The sequence below is a fragment of the Camarhynchus parvulus genome, chromosome Z (assembly GCF_901933205.1).
Source record: "Camarhynchus parvulus chromosome Z, STF_HiC, whole genome shotgun sequence".
Lineage (NCBI taxonomy): Eukaryota > Metazoa > Chordata > Aves > Passeriformes > Thraupidae > Camarhynchus > Camarhynchus parvulus.
Window position 1 is genome coordinate 42078529 of NC_044601.1, and position 27802 is coordinate 42106330.

Consider the following 27802-nt stretch of genomic DNA (forward strand, 5'->3'; position numbering starts at 1 on the left):
ACTTATATTATTCCCATAATCAAAATTAAAATTTTAACTGACACATTACACGAGAAACAAAGCTGAATAAACATTTTATCTTCCTCTGCAATGCATGCCTGAAAAAAAGCTGACTCAAGAGTTAAACAGCACTGGAATTGTGTTTATTAGCTTAGCAAGGTGCATAAATCAGCCCATGTGTTCTGTGATAAAACTTTCAATAAAATTACCAGAAAGTCTTTGTTTTTACTCAGAACCACCTATCCATAAGGGTACTACCAAATTAATCACTGCTAGTCCAAGTGGGAATTTGCACTTATGCTGTACAATACATGCAGGGAAACCTACTACAGGGAAAAATGGCATTCACCTTGTTAAACAACAGACTTACTCTCTCTGCGAGTCCAGGTCAGTATTATACACATACTAACAAACTGGCTGTTCAGCTGCTTCACTAGCTGTCTTCAGGAAGTGATCTTCACCTCACAAACTACCCTTACCCATAACAAATGTGGTATTATATTTTCAGTAACAATGTTCCACTACAGTGCCAGTTGGTCCTTTACTTTACAGATTGAGTTTCATATCTTTTCCTCAAGACATACATTAACTTACAAAGAAAATGAGGAAGTTTTGTTTAAGACCAAGCTTAAAAATACACTAACTACACTGTAAAATTCTTTGGAGAAGGAAGATCTTCAAAAAATCAGTATTATCTCCAACTCAAGAAGCTGCACTAAAATACCAAAATACCAATAAAACTGCCCACCTTTGGCTAGAAATTAAGCAGATCTTTAGATATCTTTAGATAATGAAGAAGAAAATCCATAAAGATCCTGTTAAGTAAGACAGGAAAGCACAATAGTACAAAAAATGTGCAATGCAAACAAAAAACATAATGCATCTCAATAAAATTGATATAAAACTGCTTTAAAAGGTCAAAGGTTTTATAGCTTCAGTGACAAGCTGAGAGACTTTATTCTACTAAATTTCCTTATTCTTCTGAATTTCTTTTATTCTCCTAAATTTCTGGTGATGTTGGCACGTCACCAGACTGAGATTTAGCCCTTATTATGATCTGCCACTGACCTGTAGTAGACAGATTTTGGCTGCAGCACAGCAAGAGTGTGACAAATAGGCAGTGGTACCTCCTTAGGGTAAAATGGCATTGAGGGCTTTTACTCAGGGACTTGAAACAGCTGGTGGGATTCTATCACAGCTTTATGATAAGTTTTTCCTGTTTAATCTCCTTTTCAACTCTTAGGAGAGTCTTCTCCCTTGTTCTTTGGCGGCTGTGATCTCTAGAAACAATAGTAACCATCCATTCCTTGAGAATTACACTGGAATAACCCCTACTAGAGAGAGATTTTAAGTGACACACTTCAATGCATTTTGATGTTCTCCTTAATCACTAACTTTTTTAGGTACATAATTATAAAGTGTAACTTATAAGTTAAATTTTCACAGTCACTCTGAAAGAATATTGGTCTGTCCCCAGGATCATCTTCATGCAGAAAGTAGAAAAACCATTTTTGTCTGAAGGAAATGAATTAAAAGAAAACATGCGAGATAGTTTAAGCCCATTTGAAAGTTAAAAAAGTTAAAATCCATGCAGCCATTCCTCTCCTCCAACCCCTCCAGGTGGGGGGGAGGGGGGATGGGAGAGAGAGAGGGAGAGAGAAAGAAATTAACAGTAACAGCAACAATACCAATAACAACAGTTTATATAAGCGGGTGACTACACACAAAATGCTCGTTTGAATGCAATCAATCCAGAGCCATAAGGCTTTCCAAGACAAAAGGACATTATAGCCCCCAGGCCCTGGGTATACACCACACCCCCTTCCTTCTCAGACGTGAGAATCCCTTCTGTTCCCCAGCAGTGATGGGTATGGTTGAAAACAATGTAGGCACAACCACGCAGCTCCAAGCCCCACGCCCTCATTGCTACTATGAGAAAATAAAATCTCTTGCGGCCAAAACTACAACAACATCAGAGGAAGCGGCCAAAATGAAACAGAAAGGACACCGGCATCATAAAAAGACAATTAAATAGGTAGCAAAGAAGCGTAAATACCTCTTGGGAAAGGTCTGTATTTTCCTTCTTCTCTGTAGCCAGATCTTCACTTCAGGTGTTGATTCAGGCGTTGGTTTTGTATGATCAATGGTATATAAATCTTTGCCCTGTTTCCACAGCTGGTATCTCTCTGGTTGAAACTTCCTCACAAAGACATCCATGGATATTGACACCATGTCTCTCCTACAAGTGCACTGCAAGACAAGAGAGGTATTTGGAAGTGACAAGTACTGGAATATGCCACAGTTTGCAGTTAAAAAGCCCAAAACAAAAATTCCACGTGTACAAACCAATTCTACTTTAATCTGTATTTTCCTTTTTCACTTTTTCTCAATCTTCAAGAGGAGAGGATTATTCAAAAGAAAACACTATCTGATCAAATGTATCACACTAGGATTCCCTAGTGCTTAAGGACACTTGTTTCATTAACTCCCATGGGTTAAGAACAAAAAGAAACTATAGCGTTCTTTCTGCTCTATTAGCCGGTTTTGATAATTTTAAGCAAACCTTGCTACCTTCAATCCAGAGACTGCACATATCTTGAGTGACATCAGAATTTAACTTTTAAAAATACCTCATGTAGTATCCTGTTGACCCAAAGGTCTTTACAGGCATTTACAGTCCCAGCACTTAACTCTTCAAAACATAAACACAAGTACCACATCAAGTTACAGTTTTGTCCATTTTTTTCCTACAAAGAGTAGAAAGGAAGCAAGAGAGAGGAGTATTATGTCTGAGGTCTGGAAGGGTGTGCTATATCCATGTAATCCAATCCACTGTACAGTGCAGACTCTAGAATCACCTGTAATACCTTCCTCATAAACTTTAATCTAATCCCTGACTTTAGTCCCCCAAAGAATTTTTGCATTGTTTTTCTTATGCATCTGTGTATTTTTGTCCTATTTGAACAGAATCTTAATGGTCGTGAAAATGCAAAGGAGCCTCCACTTTAAATACTGTAGATGCTGAGTCAATTTTCAGATTAAAGTCATTGTACCCAGTACCCAAAAATACTTGACAGGAGGCAACTATATTAAGAAAATCAATACATCTACAGTACCTAAACTACTATAGTGGGTTAATCCTGGCTGACTGTCACCAACTTGCTCTTCTATCTCCCCTCCTCAGCAGGACAGGGGGAGAAAAGAAGATGGAAAATGTCACGGGTCTAGGTAAGAACAGGCAGATCACTGGCCAGCTACCATCTTTGACTTCTCTTGAGGAAAATACATCAATGTCAATTAATAACAGGTTATGGCAGTAAGAAACAAGAACAAAACTAAAACCAACTTCCTCCACGCCCATTTTTCAGGCTTTACTTCACTCCTGACTGGTATCCTGTGGGGATGTTTCTTTCACATTTTTCTCCCTTTTTTCTCTCACAGCTGCTGCAGAGTGATTTTTATTCTTTCTAAATTTGCTATCACATGAATGCCACCAAAGTAGCTGACATGCTCAGCTTTGGGCAGCAGTAAGCTCATTTTGGAGTCAGTTGGATTTGGCTCGGTCCAGTGTGTGTGGACTGCTCCTGATCAACAGATGGTAGTAATTAGCCACTGCTAAAGCAACTCTACACTACCAAAAACTTGCCACAAAAACCTTAGCAAATTTTTCTAAACTGAAAGCAAATTGATTGTCTAAAACATAGTCTTACATGAAAAAACTTTGAAAGAACTTTGCTATAGCTAAATAACTCTATTTTTTTCAGATAAGAAGAGGTGTATAGAAAAAAATTTAATGAAAAATAAATGGCCTGCCATTATGGTTTACTACAGCTAGTTTTATTACATTTTTTTAAACAAGAAGAAACAGACAAAGGACTGAATGCTACTTTCCTACCAGCTAGGTTTCTGCACACTAAATGCAGATTTCTTTATCTACTATTTCCAACTATCATTTCTAGTTCACTCTTCTTCCTGAAAATCGCAAGATATATAATGAAAAAGCATCTGAGATGTCTTAAAAATGCTTGCTTTCCTTTCAATGTCAGTATTGCTATGCTGCATATTCACAACACTGCCATCTAATGGAGGATGAAATGGAAAGAAGGGAAAAAAAATTCAAGACAGAAATTGCAATTTTATGCAGCTGCCTTTAATTATAGTTTTTATCCAAAATACCATCTGAATGCTCCCTTTTCAAAAAACATGCATATACACACTTATACATGCACTCCGTAAAAAACTCAAACATATTTGAAATAGTATGTTCCATTCAGAGAGTCCTTGACTGGACACAATGAGCAGTAAAAAAAAGCAATGAAGACACTTCTATATACTGGAAAAGTGCATAGAAATCCACAGTAATATTTTTAACTTTTAAAATGGAAATTTGTAAAATAAAGACAAGTAATAGTGGATTTTCTCTCCCTTTAATGGACAAACACTTTTCACATTTGAGCCCTGTTGTGACAAACCAATAAGAAATTACAGTTAAAGCCAAACTTTTGTTGTTAAACACCAAGACTTCCAGTGCCTTGACAGAAAATAATTATTTTAGTAAGCATTGAAGCATTAAGAAAGAAAATACATCTAGAAATAAAATGTATTCTATGCTGGAATGATAATAAGGTATTAAAAGACTCAAATCACACCTAAATGGGACACAATTTCGGTTTTTCAGTAATCTTTGATCAGTTTCCATTTCATTTAATACAACTACTACAGAAGAATTAACAAAACCAGGCAGGTATTAGAAATACAGATTTTTTTCTTAAGTTTTAAAATTTTAAAAGTATACTTTTGAGTAAAAAGTAACAGAGTAACATCACGCTCAACAGTGTCACTGCCCCAAAAAACAGAAGACAAGCTTCCAGGTACTGAAGGGTGGCAGCACTTGGAATAATCATATCAGATGACATCAGCAGATGCATTCTTGAAATTATTTCTAGCCATATTTCCTCAAATGATTCAAGAAAAAAAAAAAAACAAAACAAAACACCACAAACACAAAAACTGTTGCTTTGATAAATTATCTGGAGGATCTTCCATTCTTCTTGGTGGTGGTGGTAGTTTTTACTGGTTTTAATTAATTTCTCATTTGACTGGCTTGTAGCCGGCAGTTATGTCACTTTTTGCGCCTAACTTGAAAAAGTGAGTAAAAGATTCTCTCTGAAAGAAAACTAAACGCGATTCTGTTGAAGAAGGCCCCTGGGAAAAACACAAAACTGACATCTCCCTGTCTACTAAAGTATTCAGCAGTGGTTTTTTGGGTTTTCGGTTTTTTAAACTTGTAATATTTTTTAAAGTAAATGCAAAATCTAAGTAATTGGACTACCATGTAAAAGGCAGCTGATGTTGCCATAGATAAATGTCACAACCTTTGTACTGGAAACAATTATTTTCTATATACAATAGAATTAGTTTAATACTTATTCTTCAAACAAAGACTAGTAAGACAATCAGCATACTTAAGAGAATGAAACTCCTTCACAATTCTTACTCTTAAATTCTTACTATCAACGTCATCAATGATACCACTACTATGCTTATTATTCATCCTGCCATATATATATACTTGAAAGCAAGCAATTCAACTAAAATTTATTAGTAAGGGCAAACCTTTACAGAACAAATTGTAAGAAAAAAGTTTAAGCAACTTTAACTAATTGGCAGAAATATATGTGAGATATATTTGTGATATGAAAAAATCACCTACGAGAGACAAACACAGCCAAAAGAATATTTTCAAACACATCCTATTTGTGAATGGAAAAGAGAATAATTATCTTTTAGTTTAAATAAATAAATAAATAATTTCCCCCCCCCATTTTGTACTCTGATTCAGGAAAATATAAAAGAATATAAAACAAGCTTCTAGACTTATACATATTAAGTTAAACACACACATAAGCACATTCTAAAATACATGACGTACCAAGAAGAGTTTTTATAAAACATTTTTTGTATCAAAAGAAGTGTATGATTTACAGGTCTTTCCAGCTTTTCATTATTTAATATTAATATTTAACGATGAAAAGCTCTTTCATCAAATGAATTACAGGACTATGAGCAAAAAAAAATCTGTAGAGAATATCATATTTTGCTACAACAGAAAGTTAATAGATGGTTTATTATTTCACTAGTAGTAGAGGAGTACTATTTCTTAGAAGCATAGTTTTAAGCACAGAAATCTGCATCGAGTCAAGTCTTCATGATTTGTGTTTTTATTTTTTAGTTCAATGAAGTATACTTCAGATGCAACTTGTAAGACATGAACTGATGTCTTCGTTCACAAAAGTGTCTTCTCCACCAAAACATTAGTTGTTACACTAGTTAGTGTGCTAAAATTTAACACACTAAGCTTGAAATATCTGAAGGATTTTGAACATTTTGCACTAAGTATTGGATTTCGTTAATTAAAATGTGATTTTCTCTATATTTGAAATCTATTTTAGTTATAAGTCTTCTGAAGTTTTAATTTGAAGAACAGTAGTACTTCATTAGACTATTCTTTTCCCTTCACTTACATAATAATTTCAGAGAGAAAGCATTATCTAATTCACATTGCAACTACACAATGTAGGTAAACTACACACTTATGGGACATCATATGGAGGCTAACAATCACTGGAAAACATGGAAAATTCTCTTCTTTAAAAAGAGAGAATTGATTTTTTACAAAACAGTTACAAAAGCAACAAATTAGCAGGATGAGGCACGCATTAGGCTGGTAACCTTCTTTACATTATGCAAGTATGCCCTAAAATAATTAAATCAAGGTTTTTTTCAGTGATACTCCTTCCTCTCTGCTTATAATGACTAAAGCTTCCTTCAGAGAACAGCACCAATGATGTATTTATTGGAGACAAACACTTCAACTAATTTAGATTCCTCTTACCAGCTTCAACTATACTCAATCAATTATTTCATGCACTATATCCCACTCTTGCAATACTTTCAATGAAACACGTCCAAACAGGGACACCATTTGCTGGGATTCAAGAGGCAGGGACGACTGATTGATGATCAGAAGCCAATTTACTGGGCCGAACATGGCGTTTATATAGGACCTCTTAACAGTACAACCATCCAACGACCTTAAACATTGCCTTGTATGGCAACATCCTATTCTTCTTGCTTAACCAGTAACACCACAGTTCACTATATATGGATATCCCTGGTTTTCCTTCACCTGAGTTACTGTTTGCTTAATTCTGTACTGGTCATCTGCTAACACGTCCTGCTCCTTTTGTCCTGTGTGTTTCATCTTATATCCTGTTTTCACAACCCGCATCCACAATGCACTATATCCCACTCTCGCAATACTTTCAATGAATTTACAAACAATGTAAAAAATACATTTTGATAAAAAACATTTTATAGGTGCTGTGACTGGAAGTGCTTCCTGTGGACTGCCTGTAGAAGTACTTCACAGGCACTGTTTGCTAATAGGACAGGATTAAATAAATCCTGGTATCAGTAACTGTCCTTTGCTATGGAATCAGGCTGTGATGTATTTTCACATGAACCTTCTGGCAACTTGTAAGCAGTGTTGGAGAAACCTTTGGTAGCAGTTAGCCATCTGTACAAGCATTGAGAAAGCAAGCTTTCCTTTTTTGGTAAATCATAGACAGTACACTCTTTTCTCTGACACATCACGTCACACACAACAAAAATACAAACGCAAAACAGCATTCTTTAAGGTCCTTTTTATAGAATAGAAAAAATATACTCTTAAATTCATTATTTGTATTCATATATGCATACGCAAACAGTCTGCAATATCTTTCAAAGAGTTCAATATTAAATAGTGCCTTACAAAATATCTGGCTTTTTTTCTTAATTCCTATTTCTAATTTATTTTATGTTTACATATAATGCCACTTACACATTCTTACAAAAAAAAATCAGTTTGCATTATGCAGAATTGATTACATCAGCATCAGTTAACATTACAAATATGTGGTCATCTTTCTCCCATTCCTTTGAAAGCTGGACAACAGAAACAGTGTGACAAGACACAACTAAAAGAACCCATATTTTCTTAAATATTCCACTTCACAGCCCTTCTTCCTCTTTATCCTTCAGTGGTATCTTTAATGGCATCACACTTACCCCTTGAAAGATTGAGTCACTATTAAAGTCACTATTAACCTCTTTTTCTTTATTCTGATTTCAATCTGTATTTCTACCTTGAATCTTTCTCCTGTTTCACTCACATTTACTTCTCCGTCCATCTCTGATGTCTATACAACAGAAATTCCCTCCCTGGAGCCTTTATCTCTCTGCTGTGTGCCAACTGCTCTTGCTCCATCCTTCTCTTAGCTCTCTGTTCTTTCCTTAATACCTTTGGACTTCACTTTCTCAGATCCTTAAAGTAACCACTTCTACCCCATATCTTTATCTGCCTACCAATTCCTGCATTTTAAAATGGAAGTATTCTGCACATGCAAAATTAGAATTTATTTTAATGAAATTAACCTCCATCTGCAACAGACCAAAATTAACCAATTCTCTAACAGCTCCTAAAGTAAGAAAACAGTCTATGCAATAACATGTGTGTGCATATATATTTAAACGTATATATATAATTATAAAAAATAACTTCTTGTTGTGCAGTACCTAATACATACACTAGGTCATACATACTATGTCAGTTATCTTTTGCATACAAACATTACAGTCATTATCATGGATTTACTAACAGAAAGTTTACTATTATCAATCATAAAAAAGGAATTCACAAATGACCCAAGTACAGCAATTCTGATGAACTGCATTATTCTTAGCCCACTAATTATACCAAAGGGAGGCCTGTAATAGTACAGTAAGAAGATAATGTAACAGGATACCTAGTAAGGAAACATTCCTTCTCTATTTTCAAGAATCAAAAGAAAATCAATAGGATATCAATTTTAAAATTCCATTCTAAACATGCCACCTGGGGAAAACCTCAAACTAGAACTTGACATATTGCAGATTAAAGAGGAAGATACAGACCTGGTATGAGTAAATGAGCTGAGCAATAGGAAATTTTCTTTTATTTTGGATAGCAATTTATCAGTTAAAATAAACTGTTACTCCACTGGATTACTTAAGGCCATTTTCCAGCACAATTAGTATGTGCCAGTTAACATCACCAGTTAGTGTGATACAGCAAGTCAAATTACTGTCAGGACTTTCAGAAGTCTTTTTAAATTTAGGTTTGGGTTTAACAGTAATTGACGATTCATGGCAATATAACCTGATGAGTATATTGAATCTTTTTTCTACACAACTCAAATTTTTAGAGAACTCCAAGTCTAGTTGTCATGATTAAAAACTATGGTTCCATTTACAGATGGTAAAGTTGAGGGACTGATCATGTTGAAAATTAAATACTATTATTGTATAAACCTCAGAACTGTTGGACATTCCTCACTGCTGTGTCCTAAACACAGCACAGAAAATGGAGTAGTGACTTGTCCCTATATTTATAAAGTTATAAATTACTTTTTGAAGTTCAGAAAATATTTTTTTAAGTATTTTTCTATTTTTTAGTAAGTATTTTGAGATATTCTAAAATTTCGTTTTGCATTTTTTTTCAGGTTTCACCGATTAGCATCTAGTTCATTATATTAATGAATGCTATGGCCAGCAAATTAATATTATCAATGGTAGATCACAATACCTAATTGACTTTCGTCTGGGGGAAGGAGAAGAATGCAATGCAATTCCAATCAGAAGGAAAAGTTCTGGTCATGTCTCATGCGAAGCATGTAAAACTCTGTCATATCCATTAAGTTTCTCTAAAGCATATGATGAATCCTTGCAAAACCGTGGCTAATTTTTTTCAAGACTGAGATGCTCAAAATTCATCACTCATGTATATTTTGTAGCTTCTTTAAATTCTGAATGACACAGCAGGATGAATTAACCAGTGGTCTTAATACATCAATAATCTCATTGCTTCACCTGGTAAGCATTACTTATAACTGAAATTCATAGATGATAAGGCTAAAAAATTAAGACCAAACAGATTTATTTTAGATTCTCAATGTACTGAGTTTGGGGTTTTTTTTCCAAAATGACTCTTCCACCAAGTTCCATCAAGGCACCTCATTTGTACTTTTGCTCAGCAAAATAGAACAATATTTAGAAAACCTATATACATTCAAATAAATAATGAAAAAATGTGTAGTTTTATGCAACTTCCTTCCAGGAATTTCAGAATGCTTTGCAAATACTTGTGTTTCTTCCTCATAACACAGAAGAAGAAACTAGACCAAAGAAAGGCTTATTTATAATGGTCACAAGCCAAGCCATAGTCAGAACCGACACTGGAATATATTCAATTTTCAACTTCCTGCTTCAGATGTAAGTCTGAAAAGAGGACAACATAGTCATTTTTTTCTATTCTTAAAATTTTTTTTTTCAAGACTCTCCTACTATTCAAATTCTATTTAAAAGCAAGAAAAGAACAGCAGAAAAATATTACTGAATAAGAAATTATGGGGTCCTACCATGTATTTTAAAATGTAATAAAACAACACACATGTTAAATAATTTGCAGCTATTTATGTAGCTTACACCTTAACAAAAGATAGAAAGGAATTAGCTATGCAATGTTCTAACAAACATTATGTCCTATTTAAATCTGAACTAAGTAAGCAAAGAAGCATCATGATATTAAAAAAACGCCAAACAACAAAATTTAAATAAAACAAAAACAACAAAAAACAAAACAAACAAAAAATCAACAACAAAAAAAGCACATGCAAAAGAAAATCACACAAAGGACAGCATAAAACCAAAAACCACAAGAAACAAAACACAAACCAAGGGAAGAAAACAAACAAACAAATCAAAAGAAAAAACAAAACCAAAACAACAACAACAACAATCCCATATCTCCAACCCTCAAAAAAAGCGAAAAAGAGGCAAACCTTCCCAGAACAATGCAAAGAAAAAACATCCATTTTGGAGGAACTTCAAAAGCAAGAGTTTCTGTCAGTGTTAAGTGACAGAAACCATGCAGCTGTGAACAGTGCTGTGTTGAAGTTCTTTTGAGACACTGGGAAGAGAGGCTTTGTAACAAAGATTGTTGAGGTTTGAGGTGATAGGAGAGGAAGAGAAGGTAGCACAAAATGTCAGTAACACAGAAACTGCAGAATTCTCTACAGTTTTCTCCTCTAATAAATAAAACCTGTTTGTAAGCCCCATATTTCCAGTGAAGACACTGACACATTCTTGCTGTAAGGCATCTTGCAGTCCTATGAACTAAACTCCTCAAATATTCCTATCAGGGTAGTAAAGTGGCCAGTTGAGCACAAAAACAGCAACAACATTCAGGAATGAAATCTACTTACAACAAAACTATAATGGCTACTATCTTGGAACACCAGGTTCAACTATTAAAGCCACTCAAATATATAACTCGCAAAAAGAGGAATCAAAGAAGTGAAACCAGAGCATTATGTATTTCACCTACCACAAAAAGAGAAGAGTAACTGAACCAAACAAAAATTCACTGACTTAAGTGTGCATTCAAAATAAGTGAAACTACTCTTAGACATTTTTGGAAGAAATGGAGTATGTTTCTGTTGACTAAAGCTCTCGAACAAAAAGCCAGACTCACTGATGGGAAACAAAGCCTTTTTTAGCAAGCCCTGGGTTATCAACAAATACATCATTGTCACTGAAGATCCTAGAGAAACATCTGCCAATAGTCATGGAAAACTGAACTCATTCCTAGAAAATATGAGTTTCCAACCAACAAATATGATAGGCAAAGAGAAAAGCTCAATGTAAACAGAAATTGCATTCAATTTAAACTCTAATGAAAAAAAATGACAGACCATTCACAGCAACAGAATTTCGTTTCACTCAAGCAAAGAAGAAACAAAGGAAAAATTATATTGACAATGCAGGCTTTTCCCTTCCCTCCTTTTTGGTTTTTTTTGGTCAATTTTTTTTTTAAATCACTCACCCTGACTTCCTATCATAAAGCTTTCATTAAAATGTTTTTAAATCATCCTGACTATTATTAACTGTCTACACTACCACTGTGTTGCATGCTACCTGGAGTCAATAATCTTCAACATTAAATCTTTATTGCAAAAGACATGCTTTAATTTTAAACAAGCTAAGGGTAAATTTGCTGCTTTAATGTAAATTTCTGTATGACACAAGACACAACCTTTATAAACAGTTAGTAGGTTAAAAATTCCTTGTCTCAAATAGGATTTACATTTAGATGGGCATATTGTGGTACTTCTCAACACAAAACACACAACTTTCTCAGTGAAGAGAGTTTCACCCATCAGAAGATGGCATTTTCAATACATATATATTCCTATAGCTATACTTATCTATATAAAATACACTTGAGAGCAATGACATACTAGTGCAACAGCTTTGTTTCACCCTGCAGAGAATGCGACTGAACACCAACTCCTTCAACGTTTTGCCTTTGAGAATAATGAAAATTAGGTTCTACATTCTTGTTCTTCTCTCCTCTGGTCTCCCTTGAAGGAAAAGATCGTTCATCCGCCTTTATTGCACCTTTTAAACTAGACATTTTTATGATTGCCCTTTCAGCTGTGTTTTTCAAAACAACTGTTTTCATTTAACAATTCTATTTAAGTGGCTGGAGAAAGGAGCCAACAGGAACCTCATGCAGTTTAACAAACGGAGATTCCAAACACTGCACCTGGGGAGGAATAACCCCATGAACCAACAGCAGCTCACCCAGGAAGGCCCGGGAGGAACATGGGCCGGTGGTGAGCGCCCCAGTTCCCTGCCAGGCTTACTGGGAGTGCTGCCAGCAGGACACGGAGGGATCCTGCCCTCTCCTCTGCCCCGTGAGGCCGCATCTGGAGTGCTGTGCGCGCTCTAGGCTCTCCAGGCCACGAGAGATGAGAAGCTACTGGGGAGAGCCCAGGGAAGAGCCACAAACTCGGTGAAGGAACAGGGGTTTCCCACTCCCACGAGGGAAAGCTGAGGGAGCTGGGTCAGTTCACCCTGGAGAAGATAGAGCAGCACCAGACCCACCACAGGACCTGACAAACTGAGGGGTTTAAGGCCACCAAAAGACGTCTGACACGTCTGAGTGGGATCTTTTCCCTCTGGGCTGTTTGTTGTGCTCGCCAGGCAACAGCCGGGTGCCAGAGGCTCCTGTATTCGCACACTCGGCCCAGCGTGCGGCCTTCAGCAGGACCCAGGCCCTGCCCTGGCAGTGCCCCACAGCACCACTGAGGGCTCCCGGCCACTTCCTCGCTCCCGGACGCCTCCTGCAGGTACCCTGTGCCAGCCGAGTCCCGCTGGCTGGGCGGGAGCAGCGTGGAAGGGAGATTTCTCCTGCCATGGGGGGCAGCGTGCCTGGGGGAACGGAGGGGGAGGCAGGTGTCGAAGGCAGCTGAGGAGCTGCTCGATCACTTTCCAGTAAAGTCTCCTTTTCCTGCAAGAAGACCCTTCGGGAGGCCCCCGTCTCCCCTCTCTGCCCTACACGGAGACCCTTCGGGAGGCCCCCGTCTCCCCTCTCTGCCCCACACGGAGACCCTTCGGGGACCCCCGTCTCCCCTCTCTGCCCACGCTCTGGGCCCTCTCTGCTGCCCGGTTCCCGGCGCCAGAGAAGCTCCGGCCCTGGGCCCGTCTCTCGGCCGCCCATGGCGGGCGGTGCCGCCGAGGCTCTGCAGGAGAGCGGCTCCGCCGCGCCGGCCGCCCCGAGCGGGGGGCAGCGGGAGGCGGCGGCGGCCGGGCTGTGCCCCATCTGCCTGGGCGACCTGGACGACGCGGCGCACGTGGACACCTGCCTGCACACCTTCTGCTTCGCCTGCATCCGGCAGTGGGCCGCCGTGAGCGCCGCCTGCCCGCTCTGCAGGCCAGCGCTTCGGCCGCATCCTGCACTCCGTCAGGGCGGACGACGACTACCAGGAGTACGTGCTCGGCCCGCCCGGCTGCCGCCAGAGCGCCGCGCCCGGGCACAGCGCGCTCGGCCCGTCCCCGCACTGGCGCTACCGGCTGCGACCGCGGCCCCGCCGCCATCCCGCTGTCAGGAGAAGGGGGCGGCCGCCAGGGGACGGACGGAGAGCTCCAAGAAGCTCTGACACCTCTGCCCGATAGGCTCAGGGCAGCGCCCGGCCCGCCCCGCCGCCGGACCTGCCGTCCTCTCGCACGTGCTGGGGGCGCGGCTTACGGCCCTCGTGCACTTGGGGCGAACGTCCAGAGGGTTCCCAGAGCACGCGTCTCTCACAACCCCTTGGTATTCTGCATATGAATACAGTAGTTCGGTGGAGGTGTTATTTCATCTCTGTCTCTCTTTTTCATTACTATTATTATTATTCATAATAGTATTGTTATTTTTTAAATTATTAAAGTGTTCTTATCTCAACCCAAAAGGTTTATCCTTCTTTTTCCAATACTCCTCCCCAGTAAGGAGAGGGTGGCAAGTGGGTGCATGGATCTCAGTTCCTGGTTGGCATTCTCCAGCTGGAAGAACCCCAGCTTTCATTGGTGCTGGTGCTGGAAAATCATTGGCTTTGGACACGACAAAGATCCGGAAGCTTTTCAGAGCATGGTTCCCTCAAAACCAAAGGAAGCCACTTCAGGCAATGCTTTCTAACAGTGCCTTGTTAGTGTAGGAAAACAAAAGGGGAGACAGTGTCCAGAGCATGCTGTGAACTTCTTTATATAAATGCTGCAACAGAGCCTATTTCACTTGAACTCCCAAAGCCTTCCCTTCTAAACACCAGAGCATCGCTGCCCAAGCTCTGTGGCCATCAGCTGGAATGCCTGACCTGAAGCAGCCCAAGGACACAGGCCATGCTGACAACCCTTTCCTTCCTGGTGCCTTCACACCCAAATGGATTTGGTCATCCCCCGTCACAGTCCACTGAGCCTTCCTCTGACCCTTCCAAGCAGCAGCAGCCCAACTCCTCTGGCCCAAACCCCACTGCCATGGCTAGAATGCAGGAGAGGGCTGTGTTCAGACTTCACAAAAGATAGTGCTGTATTGGAGTAAAATCCCAATATTACCAGGTGGAACATGCCTGGGCTGGTCTGGCCCTCACTGCTTGACCAAAGGCGGCAGCTGTTGTGTTTCACCTCAGAGATACCTTTGGTCAGTAATATGCTGCAGCTAGGCTCTTGGAACAAGTCCAGGCAACAGGAACTCAGGCTTGACCTCTGATGGAGAAGCTTTAGGCGAGGCAAAGAGGAAAAGGAGACAGATCCAGCTAGGGGGTCTTAATCCAGAGTTTATTCCTGGGCACGCAGGCCTCTGAATGTTGCGAGAGCTCCAACCAAATCTCGACCGCATGGTCCCGTGTCTTTTTAAGCTCAGGGAAAGGGGGAGGGAAGGGGTAGCTCTTCCTGGTTGGAAGAGCTACCAACCAGGTAGGAGGGGGGAGGCTCAGGGGACAAATGACACTTGGATGGCCCAACTGTCCCCAGGGCTGAGAGGCATCTTTTGAACTTCACCTATCAGACGACGGCCTTGCTGACCTTCTGAGACTGATGGACAGCTCTCAGGGGGAAGGTATTACTACACCTGGGAGGAAGTGGGATAGTTAAGACAGGACATTGCTTCACACTGTAACACTGCTGGGGACATCTGCTGACCTGCACCCCTTGGCTTGGTGTTTTTTGCAGAGCAAAGCTCTAAACTCCAAGCATCCCAGAACTTCGGGAGCCGCCCAAGAAGCAGACTGATGTGCAAGCAAAGCATATCTGTGCTAGGGGCCAAAACATGGGTTTCCCACCCCTCTCTACCTCTGAGTCTTACTGGGCCCATCCCAGTCCCCCACTTTCAGTCCTCTCCCCAGATACACCAGCACCATATTTGAACATTTCCACGAGATCCACACAATCCCCTTTTGCTGGGGCAGCTCCACAAACTCTTATCCCACGTCCCACATGGGTCCTCAGCCCTGCTGGCAGAGTTCCCATAGCCAGTGGTGCCTCTGCACTGCATTCCTGTGGGATCCACACCATTGGCAGGGAAGGGTCTGGAGGTCCTGGGGATGTGAACATACAAATGACACTGGTGGTGTGCCCTGTGGCCAAAAGGCAAAGAGGCTCTGCGGGGGAGACTGGGAGTGCTGTCAGCAGGACAGGGAGGGATCCCAACTGCTTCCCTGTCCACACCTGGAGTGCTGTACCCAGCTCTGGACTCTCCTCCCCAGGAGAGATGAGGAGCTACTGGAGAGGAACGTGCTAAAGGAACTGAAGTCTGTCCCCTTTGAGGAAGATCTGAGAGAGCTGCAATGGTTGAGCCCGGAGAGGAGAAGGTACATGGGGATCTCATCATTGTTTGTAAACACCAGATGCAGTGAGTAAAGAAGAGGGAGCTTGACTCCTCTTGAAGGAGCCCAGTGGCTGAACAGGAGGCAATGTATACAGAGTGAAATGCACTGCATTTCATTAAATTCCATTTAAGCATGAGATTAAACTTTTTCACTGTGACAATGGACTTGGACTGGGCAATTGTCTATACATTTAATCACCATCTTTGGCCTTCAGCACCCTGAAGAAAATGGAAGCAGAAGGTAATCTTCTTCCCTCTACCACCTCCCTAGGTTGTGCAGAATTAACGTGACAAAATAAGGCAAGACCATCTCCTGGACTCTTTACACTTGTAACAACAGCTGTGATGAAGTTATGACTAATTACCTTCTATAAAATATGGATGAAGGATGTAGTGAAACACATAATAAAGCCAAATTACAGTTCCCGGATGGCAAGCTAAAAGTACAAATAAAGGTCCTGACACAAGATGATGACCAGCATTCCTCTTAATTCAGATAATTTACCATGCCCTAAGATTGGGAAAATGAACACTACTTCACTGTGCTTTACTGCACTTAAGTTTCTCAGAGAACAGTAAAAACAAAACATACTAATTCTGAACAATAACAGATAAATCAATTCAACTTGTTTATATATTCATCACCCTATAAAAGAGAATGAGAGGCAGAGCAAACTAAGTATCAGCAAGTGTTACAATAGCTAAGAATGCATACAAAACTCCTATAAGGAGCTCAATGGGGGGCGTGCAGGCTCATCATTATGTAAGAAACTACAAACCATTTACTAGGGTAACAGAATTCCTTGCCATGTTTCTGGTGTAATTTATTTTATTAAACCAGTCTATAACAGGAATTGTCTCAAAACATTACTCTTTGTCTTTACTAATGTAGATAGTATCTTCAAATACCAGTAAAACTCGAAATAAAAGCAATGACATGTCATTAGCCAATTCAGAGGTAGGCTAGATGGTGAAATTATTGATCCAAGAAGTATCTTGTAGCATCAAACACTGCACTGACAATAAAAAGTAAAAATCAAATTTTTTCTGATTTAATTCTGAGATTCATGTTTAGCTGCATTAGATAGGACTAATACAGGACAGGAAAGAAGTACAGAATGGGAAATACAGGAAATACAGAACAAAATATGTTCAATATTGCAGAGTATTATTACCCTATACCACAGGACACAATGATAATTTTAGAACCAAAACCTGTGTTAATCTATGTAAAAGAAGAGATGACCACATACATCCATGATCTTTCTCCCACACTCCTACATCCATGCAGATGCTCCAGCCATTCTCCAAATCTGGGAAGGTAGTATGATCAGGGATATGTGTGGTTGCAAACCACAGAAGTATCATCATTTCCTTGGCTAGGTGACTGCACCCTTACCATGTTTATAGCAGCTTATATATATTGAAACCACCACAACTTCTTGGCATTAGGAGGTTGGGAACATGTGAGTTCAGAGAGTTTTGTCCTCATCAGTAAATATTTAGGAATCACTCGACATGCCAACTGTTCTTAAACTAAAGCCTCTTTCACTATGCTTTAGTATTTTTAAAACAGCATACAATTAAATTAGCTGGCAAACTTTTTAAAAACACTTTCATCTTGCGGGTAGGGCTGTATAAATGGAGACAGAAGGGTTACAGACTTCTCTAGAAAGAGTTAAAAGGCAGTGAGAATTTGCCAAAAATGCTGATCTTCTGTTGCATATAGATTCAAAAGGCATCACACTTATGACAAAGTTATGACAACTTTGCTCTTGCTGAACAGTTTGCTTAGTTTTAGCTCTTTTCCTTTTTTATTAACCAGAACACAACAAAGAATATGTGTCATTTTATCACTATTCCTTTTGGGTGGCTGTAAAAGATAAAAGGATTTTTTGAGATCTATATGCCTTCTTTCAATAATTACTTTCTAAAGTAATCAGAATTGCCATCAGCCAGTTGTTCCTTATGTTTTGACAAAAGATCAGGATTCTGCTTATGAGAGTGACAGTATGATGTGCTGCTTATTCAATTTTCCTGCCAAATTAATAGGAGATATTTTCCCACAACACTGCAAGAAGATAAAGAACTTCTCTAGTCATAAGGTCTAGTAAAAGTAATGAAGCTTCTACAATGAAGCTAGCCAAACAAAAATTTGACTAGCTTCCTGTGGGTTAGGTTCCCCCCCGCCCCCAAAACTGAGATAAACAGTTCATCAAGAGTAACTGTTTGATTTTTTTAAGACAGTGAGGTGATCGGATTTACCTCTTCATAAGTAGCTTACCTAGAATATTAAATATTTTTTTACCTAAATATTAAATGTTTTTACCTAAGGATTTTGAAAAGGTGTGAAAAAAGCTGCTAGAAAGAAAAAGAGTGTGTTCCAAAGCCCCAGATCCTTAAGAATATTTTATTCAGATAGACACAAGACATAATGCCTGGATTTCACACTACTGAGATTCTTACTTAAAAATGGCAAAATGCATTCTTTTACTGATTTTTAGTTCATTTAAAACATCCTTTTATCCCACCTTAAATAAATAAAAGGGCTGTTGAAATTTAAAGTCTTTAACTTCACATAAATATCTTGCTTGCATTTCATGCAAAATAATGTTATGTTACATACCTTCCCCTCAAAAAGCCTCTACAGGAGGCTTGATTTGGCAGAACTGGTAAGACTGAACTAACAGTCCTATATGATATCCCAGTCACTTTTTAATCTGTGAGAAGTCTACTAGCCACAAAGAACATGACAAAAGAGTGGAAGATATTTCTGCATCAATTCTGTACTAGTTCCTGTTCCATACATTTCTATGACATGTCCTATGCTCACTTGCAACAAGCCTGAAATCTATCATTAAACAAGCTTGTATCAATTCTATGGGCTGGCAGGCAGTGAAGACCAATCTTAGATAATTCAACCTCATGCTACCTAATTGTATCTTGTATTTCTGGTTTAAACAAACACCACATTAAAAACAAACAAACAAACAAATGTCAACAGCGGTATCTTTCCATTAAGAAATGCAAAAGCCACTTCTCCTGGCTGTTTGTCACAGTAAACTGAGAAGGGAAAATGAGATTTAAAAGAAGAGTAAAAAGGATCAACAAGAAATAGTATTGACAGTTGACTAAATTCAATCATGCTGATTAATTAAATTGCATTAATTTAATCAAATTAATTAATTTAATTAAATTAATTAAATATTATTTATGTTGATTCAGTATTGCAAAACTCAAATAATGCCACTGAATCTGCTCTTAAAGGCTTTCACTAAGAAAGTTTTCTATGCAACCAGATAATTAAATTTCTATCAGAGAACTACCTTAATGTAGTACTTAACTTAAACGAGAATAATCAGAATTTGTTACACATTTCCATTATTTTACTAGATTTTTTCCTTGCTTGCTGCATGTCTAAAAAGTCAACAACAGTTCAATTAAAGAAAACAATACAATTACATTCTGTACTAGTTTTAATTAAGAATTGCAACTTGAGAAACAGAATTGAGTTCAATTTCCATGCAGCATCCAAATTTCCAGGTATTTCCATTCCACTTTGAAAAATTGACGAAGGAAGGGAAATCCTCAACTGCAAAGCCTAAAACAGAAGCTCTGCCATCTTGATATGCAATCGTGCACAAAATAAAGTGGTGTGAGAAAGTCCTTGTAGACTTTCATAAATTTGGGAAATACAAGTCTATGTTCTGATTCGCAGAAGCTTTCTCTCCAAGTTCAGATCTGGCATTCTAACATGAATACACTTTATATTGGTCTCATTGAATCACCACTGCCATTTCATTCAGGCAAAAGCTGTAATTGTGTCCTTGTGGTTTTCCGACAAAAGTGAAGACTGATGTTAAGTCACATATCCTGATAGCAGGGCCTACAGAAGAAGAAGTTGAACTACAGAAAGCATAGAGCTGCATATGCAAACATTTTCAATAAAGGATGGAAATGACTGTAGAATTTTAATTTTTCTCCTAAAGTTATTCCCTTATTTCCTGTTAAACATATGTAAGTCCAAATCGTAGAAAATACCATTTGGAAGTTTTGTGTTCAGCAGGGTCTCTGAACACTTAATAGGGTTATTTTTTATTTATATTGCATGTGATAAGACCAAATTAGATAATTAAATTTTAACATTCCATGGAGGAATGAGAATGGCTTTCTGATGATGTCAGAATACTTTGTATACAACTTCTGCATTTACTTTTCCAGTGTGATCAGCATCTTATTTTATTGCACAGATGTCACTCCACCAAATTATTATCAGATTGTTCCATCTTTAAGTAGATAATTCTATGCCATATGTTTTGTAGGAATTAAGATTCTTGCACTGGTACATACCATATTGCTCTCTCTTACTAAATACAGTTAGAGAATTAATGCTTAATAGACACATGCAGTGAATACTAAACCTGCCGCTGGGAAGGACGTGACATAAAAAGGGGGACATCGCTTGATGTTCTTCTCATCAACCAACCTACTGGAAAAGAACTAGCAATTTAAACTCAAGACGTGTACGTCATGACTCCATCAGGGAAGACAGAAGGACTGGGAATTAATGCATTTTAATTAATTGATAAGTTGCCTCTATCTTCTGAGAAAATACAAAGATTCTTCAGCTTCTATTGACTGAGGGTGGAAACTAAGGATGCACCATGCCTTGCAGATTCAAAAGTTTTGTGAACATAGGTACCTTAAGGGGAAAGTAAAACTGGGCTCAAGAGAGTCATAAACAGAAGAAAAATTAGGTTAAGCCAAAACCAATTACTGCTGCCTGGGTCAGGAACACTGCACTGCATCATACAAATTAATCATGAGCGTGTGTGAAGTATTTGTGCTACAGGACAAAAATGTAGGTAAAGCTGACCTTTCTAAAACTAGACGCCCATCTTCGTGAAATCATTTTTCTCTGAAACATTTACTCAGCAAATAATATACCTGCTACCCTTTATGCTAAAAAGACAACATTACCCTTTCCAATTTCTTCACTATTGCAGACATCTAAAGAAGGCACAGGGATGGATTTATTGTATGCTATGTCTTCTCCAAGGACAACATTCCTATGGAAAATGTCAACTGCAGTAAGCAGAGCATCTAAAAAGCCCTACTAAAAATTCACATTCTTCATACAGTATCAAGTCAAATGAAACATCATCCAACAAAGGCCTGCAATTACCACAGGAATTCCCACAAATAAGCTCTTTGAGTAACATACCTAACAAATAAGGTCTGGATTGTGAGGTTCATTTCCTTCTAATGTTTATTTCTTTCAGGAAAGAAAATGGAGGAAATTGAAAAACAAAAAGAAAGATACCAAGCAGTATATATCAAACACAAAAAGCTATCTATTTTTCCTGGGTTTTTAGCACAGGTTTTAACCGCGTTGAAATTTTATTGATGCTACATTTATGGGAATCTTAACACGCAGAATTGCGATGTCAAGTAAATGGTTCTAGTCACAAAATGAAAGCATTTGATATGAAATGTATATTTCTACTGCACAAGAAGCAAATACTTCCATTATATGTCCTTTCTTGGCCTTATGCTTTTGAACTCAGCATTGACCTCTAGAAAAAAATATTACTAATTCATTCCTATTATATGGGTTTTCAGTTCTGATCAATACCCATAGAATTACATGTATGGCCTCCTTGTGTCTTTTTCCTCATTTGACCTACCCAGCTGCCCACTCTAATACTAAGAAGAGAAACAGAAATTTTGTTATCATGTTTCTAAAATGTTTTTACAGACCCCAATCTGGAAGTTCAGTTCCACTAGGCATAAAAATTAATTGTGATGCTAGCTTAAATACATTCATAGACTGCCTAAGTGTTTTTTTCATTTTTTGTACTGGGATTAACATACTTGCAAGGATAATGTTTCTAAACCCACCAGGTCTACAATAGAGCTACAGAACTTGGTTACTTACAACTCAAGTACATGTTGGTGTCCTGGATCCAGCCTATATGGAGAAAATCAGAAAGCTAAAATGCATTTATAAATAAAATTGGAGCCTGCTGTTCAATCCAGCTTCTGTACCTTTGTTGTCTCTCTGTGTGCCAGCTCTGCCCTTTTCAATAAATGGGTGTTTCCTCCTACTTGCTTTCAAATAAGGCTCCTTCCCGTCAACTTTTTGAATTAACTCTTTTAGAACACAAATACTCAGAATTTCATAGTCTTTCAGGTGAGTTTTACTGTGGTCTTCTACAATGGTAGTGACACTATTGTATCACTGCTACCACAGAAAAATTGTTACTCATAATATCTACAACTCCATTTCTTTTATTGAATAACATCCTGTATTCACACAGTCATCAGCTGCATAGACCCTAGGTCTCGGTCATTTCTAAGAGATTAAGTCCCAACTGCCACAAGAGGTCCATCTTTTTACATCACTGAACAAACAAATTAAATTTAAGCATTGACACTCTGCTGGCTTGCATACCTCTGCCAGAAGCTGTGCCACATCACTCTCCTGTCAAAACAAAATCACTTAGGACTAATGCAACATTGTCCTCCACATTTGAGAAGAGACACCGAGGGGGTGACAGGTTTGCATAACTGAGAGAAGACCATTTAGTAAAGAGACACCTCCCTGCCATGGTTTCAGCATTTTAAAACAGTGGTAATTAATTTTTTCATCAGACACAATATAAGAATAATTTTTAAATATCCATGATGCTAAAGAGCATAAAAATTACCAATAAAGCAGTCCCATTACCACCACTCCACAATTCTATAGGTCCAGTTGTCATTCATAGCTTGAATACTTGTGCTCAAGGCTTCCTACCCTTACAGCTGACTTTGTCTGCATCCTGTTATTCAAAAAATTGTATTTGTTCAAGTACAATTTTGAGATTTCTGGGAAACATAAGTTGCTCTACACTTGGAAAAGTTTCATATGTTTTACACTTGAATAAAATGAGAAATAGGTAGCAGATTTGTAACTATTACAGGCAAAAGAATCCATATCAATCTTCCCGGCTCCAGCTAAAAAACTCTAACCCTGAAGTAACTTGAAAGTTCATTACTCCTACAACCTGCCAGCCAAAAGAGGAAACAAAGCTTAAATCTGTAACTGAGCTCAATCATAACTAGCCAGCCTGTCTGCAGGTCCTTGTTTCACAATCTGTGACCAGTAATTCATGCAGCTTTTCACAGCTCTTTTGAATAGAAGGTTTTAATCTTAAAGGAACAAATAATGAATGAAAAACAATGTTTAAACAATGAAACACTGTCCATGGATATCTGTTTTGCACAAGTCTAGTTCAGATGCCTAAGATCATGTGTGCAGTCTCAATCTCTTTATCTGCCTGTTCTTCTGCAAATAATTCTCATTTTCCTGACAATAGTATTTTTCTAATCATTTCAATTGTCTGAATTAATGTCTCCAAGCCATTGCATGAAAATACATCATTATGAGCTAGGCTTGGAATGAATGTTTTCTCAATTAAGAATGTGTGCATTGTTTCTTATCCTGACAACTGGGAGATTCTGTTACTTCACATAACAATAGCCTCATCCTACTTCTCTAACACACTTGCTAATGAGTTACAGTATCACATATGCAGCAGCACAGCCGTGTGGACCATAAAATGGTGCCACACTACTCTGCATGTTTTGCACTCCTCAGTTCCAGCATAAACTAAGGCCATCTCTACTTCCAAGCTACACACTCTGTATAAACACTACAAAATACTGGCAAAAAAGAGAGGTAAGGTTATCAACATAAAATATTTGTTTGATTTCCTATATATTAAAAAAATCTTATATTCCACTCATCTAATTTTGTAAGGCATGGCAACACTCTTAATGGACACTCTTACAGTTTGCTAATTAACACAGATTGGGGAAATTACAATATAAATACATAATGCTTTACTGCCCCCAGTTTAAGACATCTAACAAACACAAGAAACAAAACAAAACCAAAACAACAACAAAATCACCCGGTACTCCCTCACCCCCTTTCTTGACTTTGGAAGACTAATTTCTTTTTAGCACCTTTTGTTTAGATTACATCTATGTAACTGTCCAATTCCCTCTCTTTAAGAAAAATGTAGATAAGAAATCGTGAGTTCAGCAGAGGTTCAAGACTGTCAGAGAAAAGAGCAAGAGAAAACTGAGTGAGATGAGCACATTTAGCATGGAAATGTTTCAGGGGGAAACCAACAGCACCCCTCTGCTACTTGAGAGATTACCAAGAGAACAGAGTGAGAGTGGTGGATGAAAAAGGGTGAGAGACAGTGGTCATTTATTCTAATACAAGTGGGTAGAGATGGGAAATAAGAAAAATTTTTCTCCATGAGGACAGACTAGCCTCAGTGGAAACAGGCCCTGAATTATTCTTTGATCCTATGAAACGTACAAAACAGCTGACAACTTCATTTACATAGCAGACATATACTGAAAATGGTAACTTCCACAAGGTTTAAAAGTCAGTAAATTTTCTCCATCAGTGATAACAGAAGGTGAATTTTGAAACTCTTTAGTTATGGTACACATTAACTTTTACAAATTCTGTTAGTTAGCAAAAGAAGACAAAAGAGATTGGTCGTATTATGATGTAAAATGCAAGAATGATTGTTTAACAAATCCACAAGCCTAAAGAGTAGCATATTCTTAGAGGAAGAAGTGGGAAATATTTTTTCCATAATACTGATAAAGAGTTAAATCACAAAAAGTAAAAAAATCCCAAGAAAACTCAGCAGGTCAAATAAAAATAATTCATCTGACTTCTGAGTATCAGATCTGACAGTTTCTCCTCAACTCATTTAAAACCTATCAATTCTGAACATCAGGAAATTTCACCATTTAAATGTAGTGGTCAACATGCATTGAGTATAGTTATAATAAACTAGGGGGTAATGACATACAATCTTCCCTCCTACATGGTTATGTAAAATTTTAATGTAAACATAAATTGCTCAGAGTTTTAGTAGTCATATAGTCAAATGCTTTGGACTCAAATTAAAACTTCAGTCATAAACTATAAGCAGGCTTTCTTTTCATAAAGTAGTTATCCCTGATATATTTAGGCTTTCTTATTGCTCATTAAACTTCATGACTACTTAGAGCAATGCAGACCATTGCTACTTAAAAACTAACATATTTTAAGAAAAAACAGACTGTCTGAAGAAAAGAACTATCATTAATAGTATACAGATTCCATAAAGTGACTCATTATGTGGAACTTCTGATAGGGTTGTAGGCCTGTTCTCACATGACATATTCTAGCAGAGGACTTGTATCAGCGTGACTGAACTGAACTATTTTAACCACAGCTGCAAATGCACACCAAGAACAATGTTTTGAATGCATTCTTCAGCTTCTGGGAATGACACAAGAGCTGCTTGTTGCCATCAGGTGAACCATCAAGTTTGTTTTAATTGCAAATGAGAACAAAAACCAGGAACTGTATGTGTAGAAACCAATAAAAAGCTGACCTTTTATCCAACTATCATCTTTGTACATAGCACTTATTTTTTCTTCAGATTCACAAAGTTTGTTGAATGAATTTCTTAAGAATAAACAACTACAATAAATCAGACTTCCCTCTAACAATTCTAACAATGGTATGTTTCAAAAAAGCACTGAGTCTTTTGTCTGGGCATTTGTTGTCTACAGTCAGACATGTTTGATGTGGAAATATAAGACTCCCTTAAACAACATTTAGGAGCAAAATATAGAGAAACATAGCTTTAACATTTTCCCCATGGCACAGTGACCTCAATAACAACAATTTTATGCATAGCATTCATGAGGTTTTTTCAGTGCATAGGGATTTTGAACATACTTGAAAAAGAGAGTAGTAATTACAAAGCAAAGCATACAAAGGGAAAGAAACAGTACATATATATTACTGTTCTTTCCCTCAGCATTAACTCTGAAGGAGCTTTACAATAATTTTATAAACTTCTGTTACAAAAACTGTTGCCTAAGATTGCAATTAATATCAAAACACTTATTATTTTCATTAACCAGATTTTTTATAATATAAACCAGGAACTTCAGTGTGACTGTACAAGAAAAGAACATACAATGACAGCTTATGTTAACATACCTGTACTAACCTCCATGAATGAGCAGAGGTTAAAAAGAATTTTTAAAAAATGGGAGGAACACCAGTTAAAAACCACCACAGCTATCCACAGTTAGGACAAGTATCTTCAGCTATTTCTCAAGTACATTCATTTCCCAGGCATGTCAAAATTACAGAAACTCACTACTACTTATTTAAGTACACATGTGCTAGCACAGACTAACTTCCGTTTTGCAGTTTGACATGTAGTACAAGCCAATATTCATGGAATTTAATGCCCTCGATACCTCAAACTTCACTGCAGAACAAGTCAGTCCATAAAGCAACATTGTTTTTCCCAGAGAATATGCTGTACCTTAATAATCAGCTATGGTATGCAGAGAATTGTGTTATACTGCATTTGTCCCTAAGAACAGAAAGGCATATCTTGAATTCCCAGCACAATAAAAACCAAAGCCAAAAGTAGCATAGATGTAATGTCACATTTTTAAATGTAAATGTGACAGGCATTTAAGGAAAGACAGATTCCAAAATGAAATACAGCGGGGGGATTAGCAAAACCACTATGATTCAAATAACAGTGAATTCTCCAAGGGTTCAAGCTTATCTGAGTCTCAGCAGCAGCATAATAAGCAAAAGTCCAAATCACAGATGCAGGGATTTTAAAGCACTACAGCAACAGATACATACCACTAAAAAAATCATTATCATGAAAATGTAATTTCTTAACAACAATTCTGGATGATGAACCTTTGCTTGAAGACTAAAAGTAAAATAAAAGCAGAAAATTATCTAATAGTATAAATCACTGTATTGTGTGCCTATGGCACCATGGTATTGGCAGGGGATAACTGCAGGGGCAGCCTCCATGGAGAGAGGCCTGAGGTTGCCCAGCACTGGACATAATCCATTGCAGTCAGCCCTATGGACAGACCCTAAGGCATGACTGAGCCCTGCAGCCAAGGTGAAGGAGACTCAGAAAAAACATGCCTAACAAAGGGAAAAGCTAGCAGGTAGTAAGAGGAGGAGGGAACACAAACTAGAATGAGAAATGGCGAGGGAACACCAAGGTCAGAGGACAAGGGAAAGAGGTCTCCATAGCAGAGCAGGTACTTCCCCAGCAGCCTGTGGAGAGTTCATACCAAAGCAGCTGGAAGCCTAAAACAACTGTGACCTTTGGGCAAAGCCCATGCAGAAGCAGAGGAAAATTGAGAGAAGGCAGAAGTGGCACAGAGGAAATTTCTGTACACTGAGTATATACTCTTTTCTCCTCCATAACCCTCAGAAAAGCAAAGGGGGAAAGAGTCAGGAATGAAATGTGAACTTCAGAGGTGGAGGAAGAAAGGTGTTGTTTTAAAGTTTGTTTCTCACTACCCAAATGTATTTTAATTGGCAACAAATTACCTTTCCACACGCTGAGCCCCCAACAGTAGATGGTGAGCGAGCAAGCACATGGGTGGGTGTTTATC

The 27802-nt window shown here is 38.2% G+C and overlaps 1 protein-coding gene across 6 annotated transcripts in view; it reads right to left on the reverse strand.

Moving 5' to 3' along the window:
- Nucleotides 1-27802, reverse strand: part of KDM4C (lysine demethylase 4C) — a 251390-nt gene that overhangs the window by 121466 nt on the left and 102122 nt on the right. For 4 of the 6 annotated variants that reach the window (XR_004061512.1, XM_030969349.1, XM_030969346.1 and 1 more), the window contains exon 9: nucleotides 2057-2250. Coding sequence is in view for 3 of the 6 variants with exons in the window: in XM_030969349.1 (XP_030825209.1) it covers nucleotides 2057-2250 (194 nt within the window). In the remaining 3 variants the exon portion in view is untranslated. The remainder of the gene's footprint in view (nucleotides 1-2056; nucleotides 2251-27802) is intronic. The other 2 variants (XR_004061514.1, XR_004061513.1) reach the window with 1 other exon arrangement.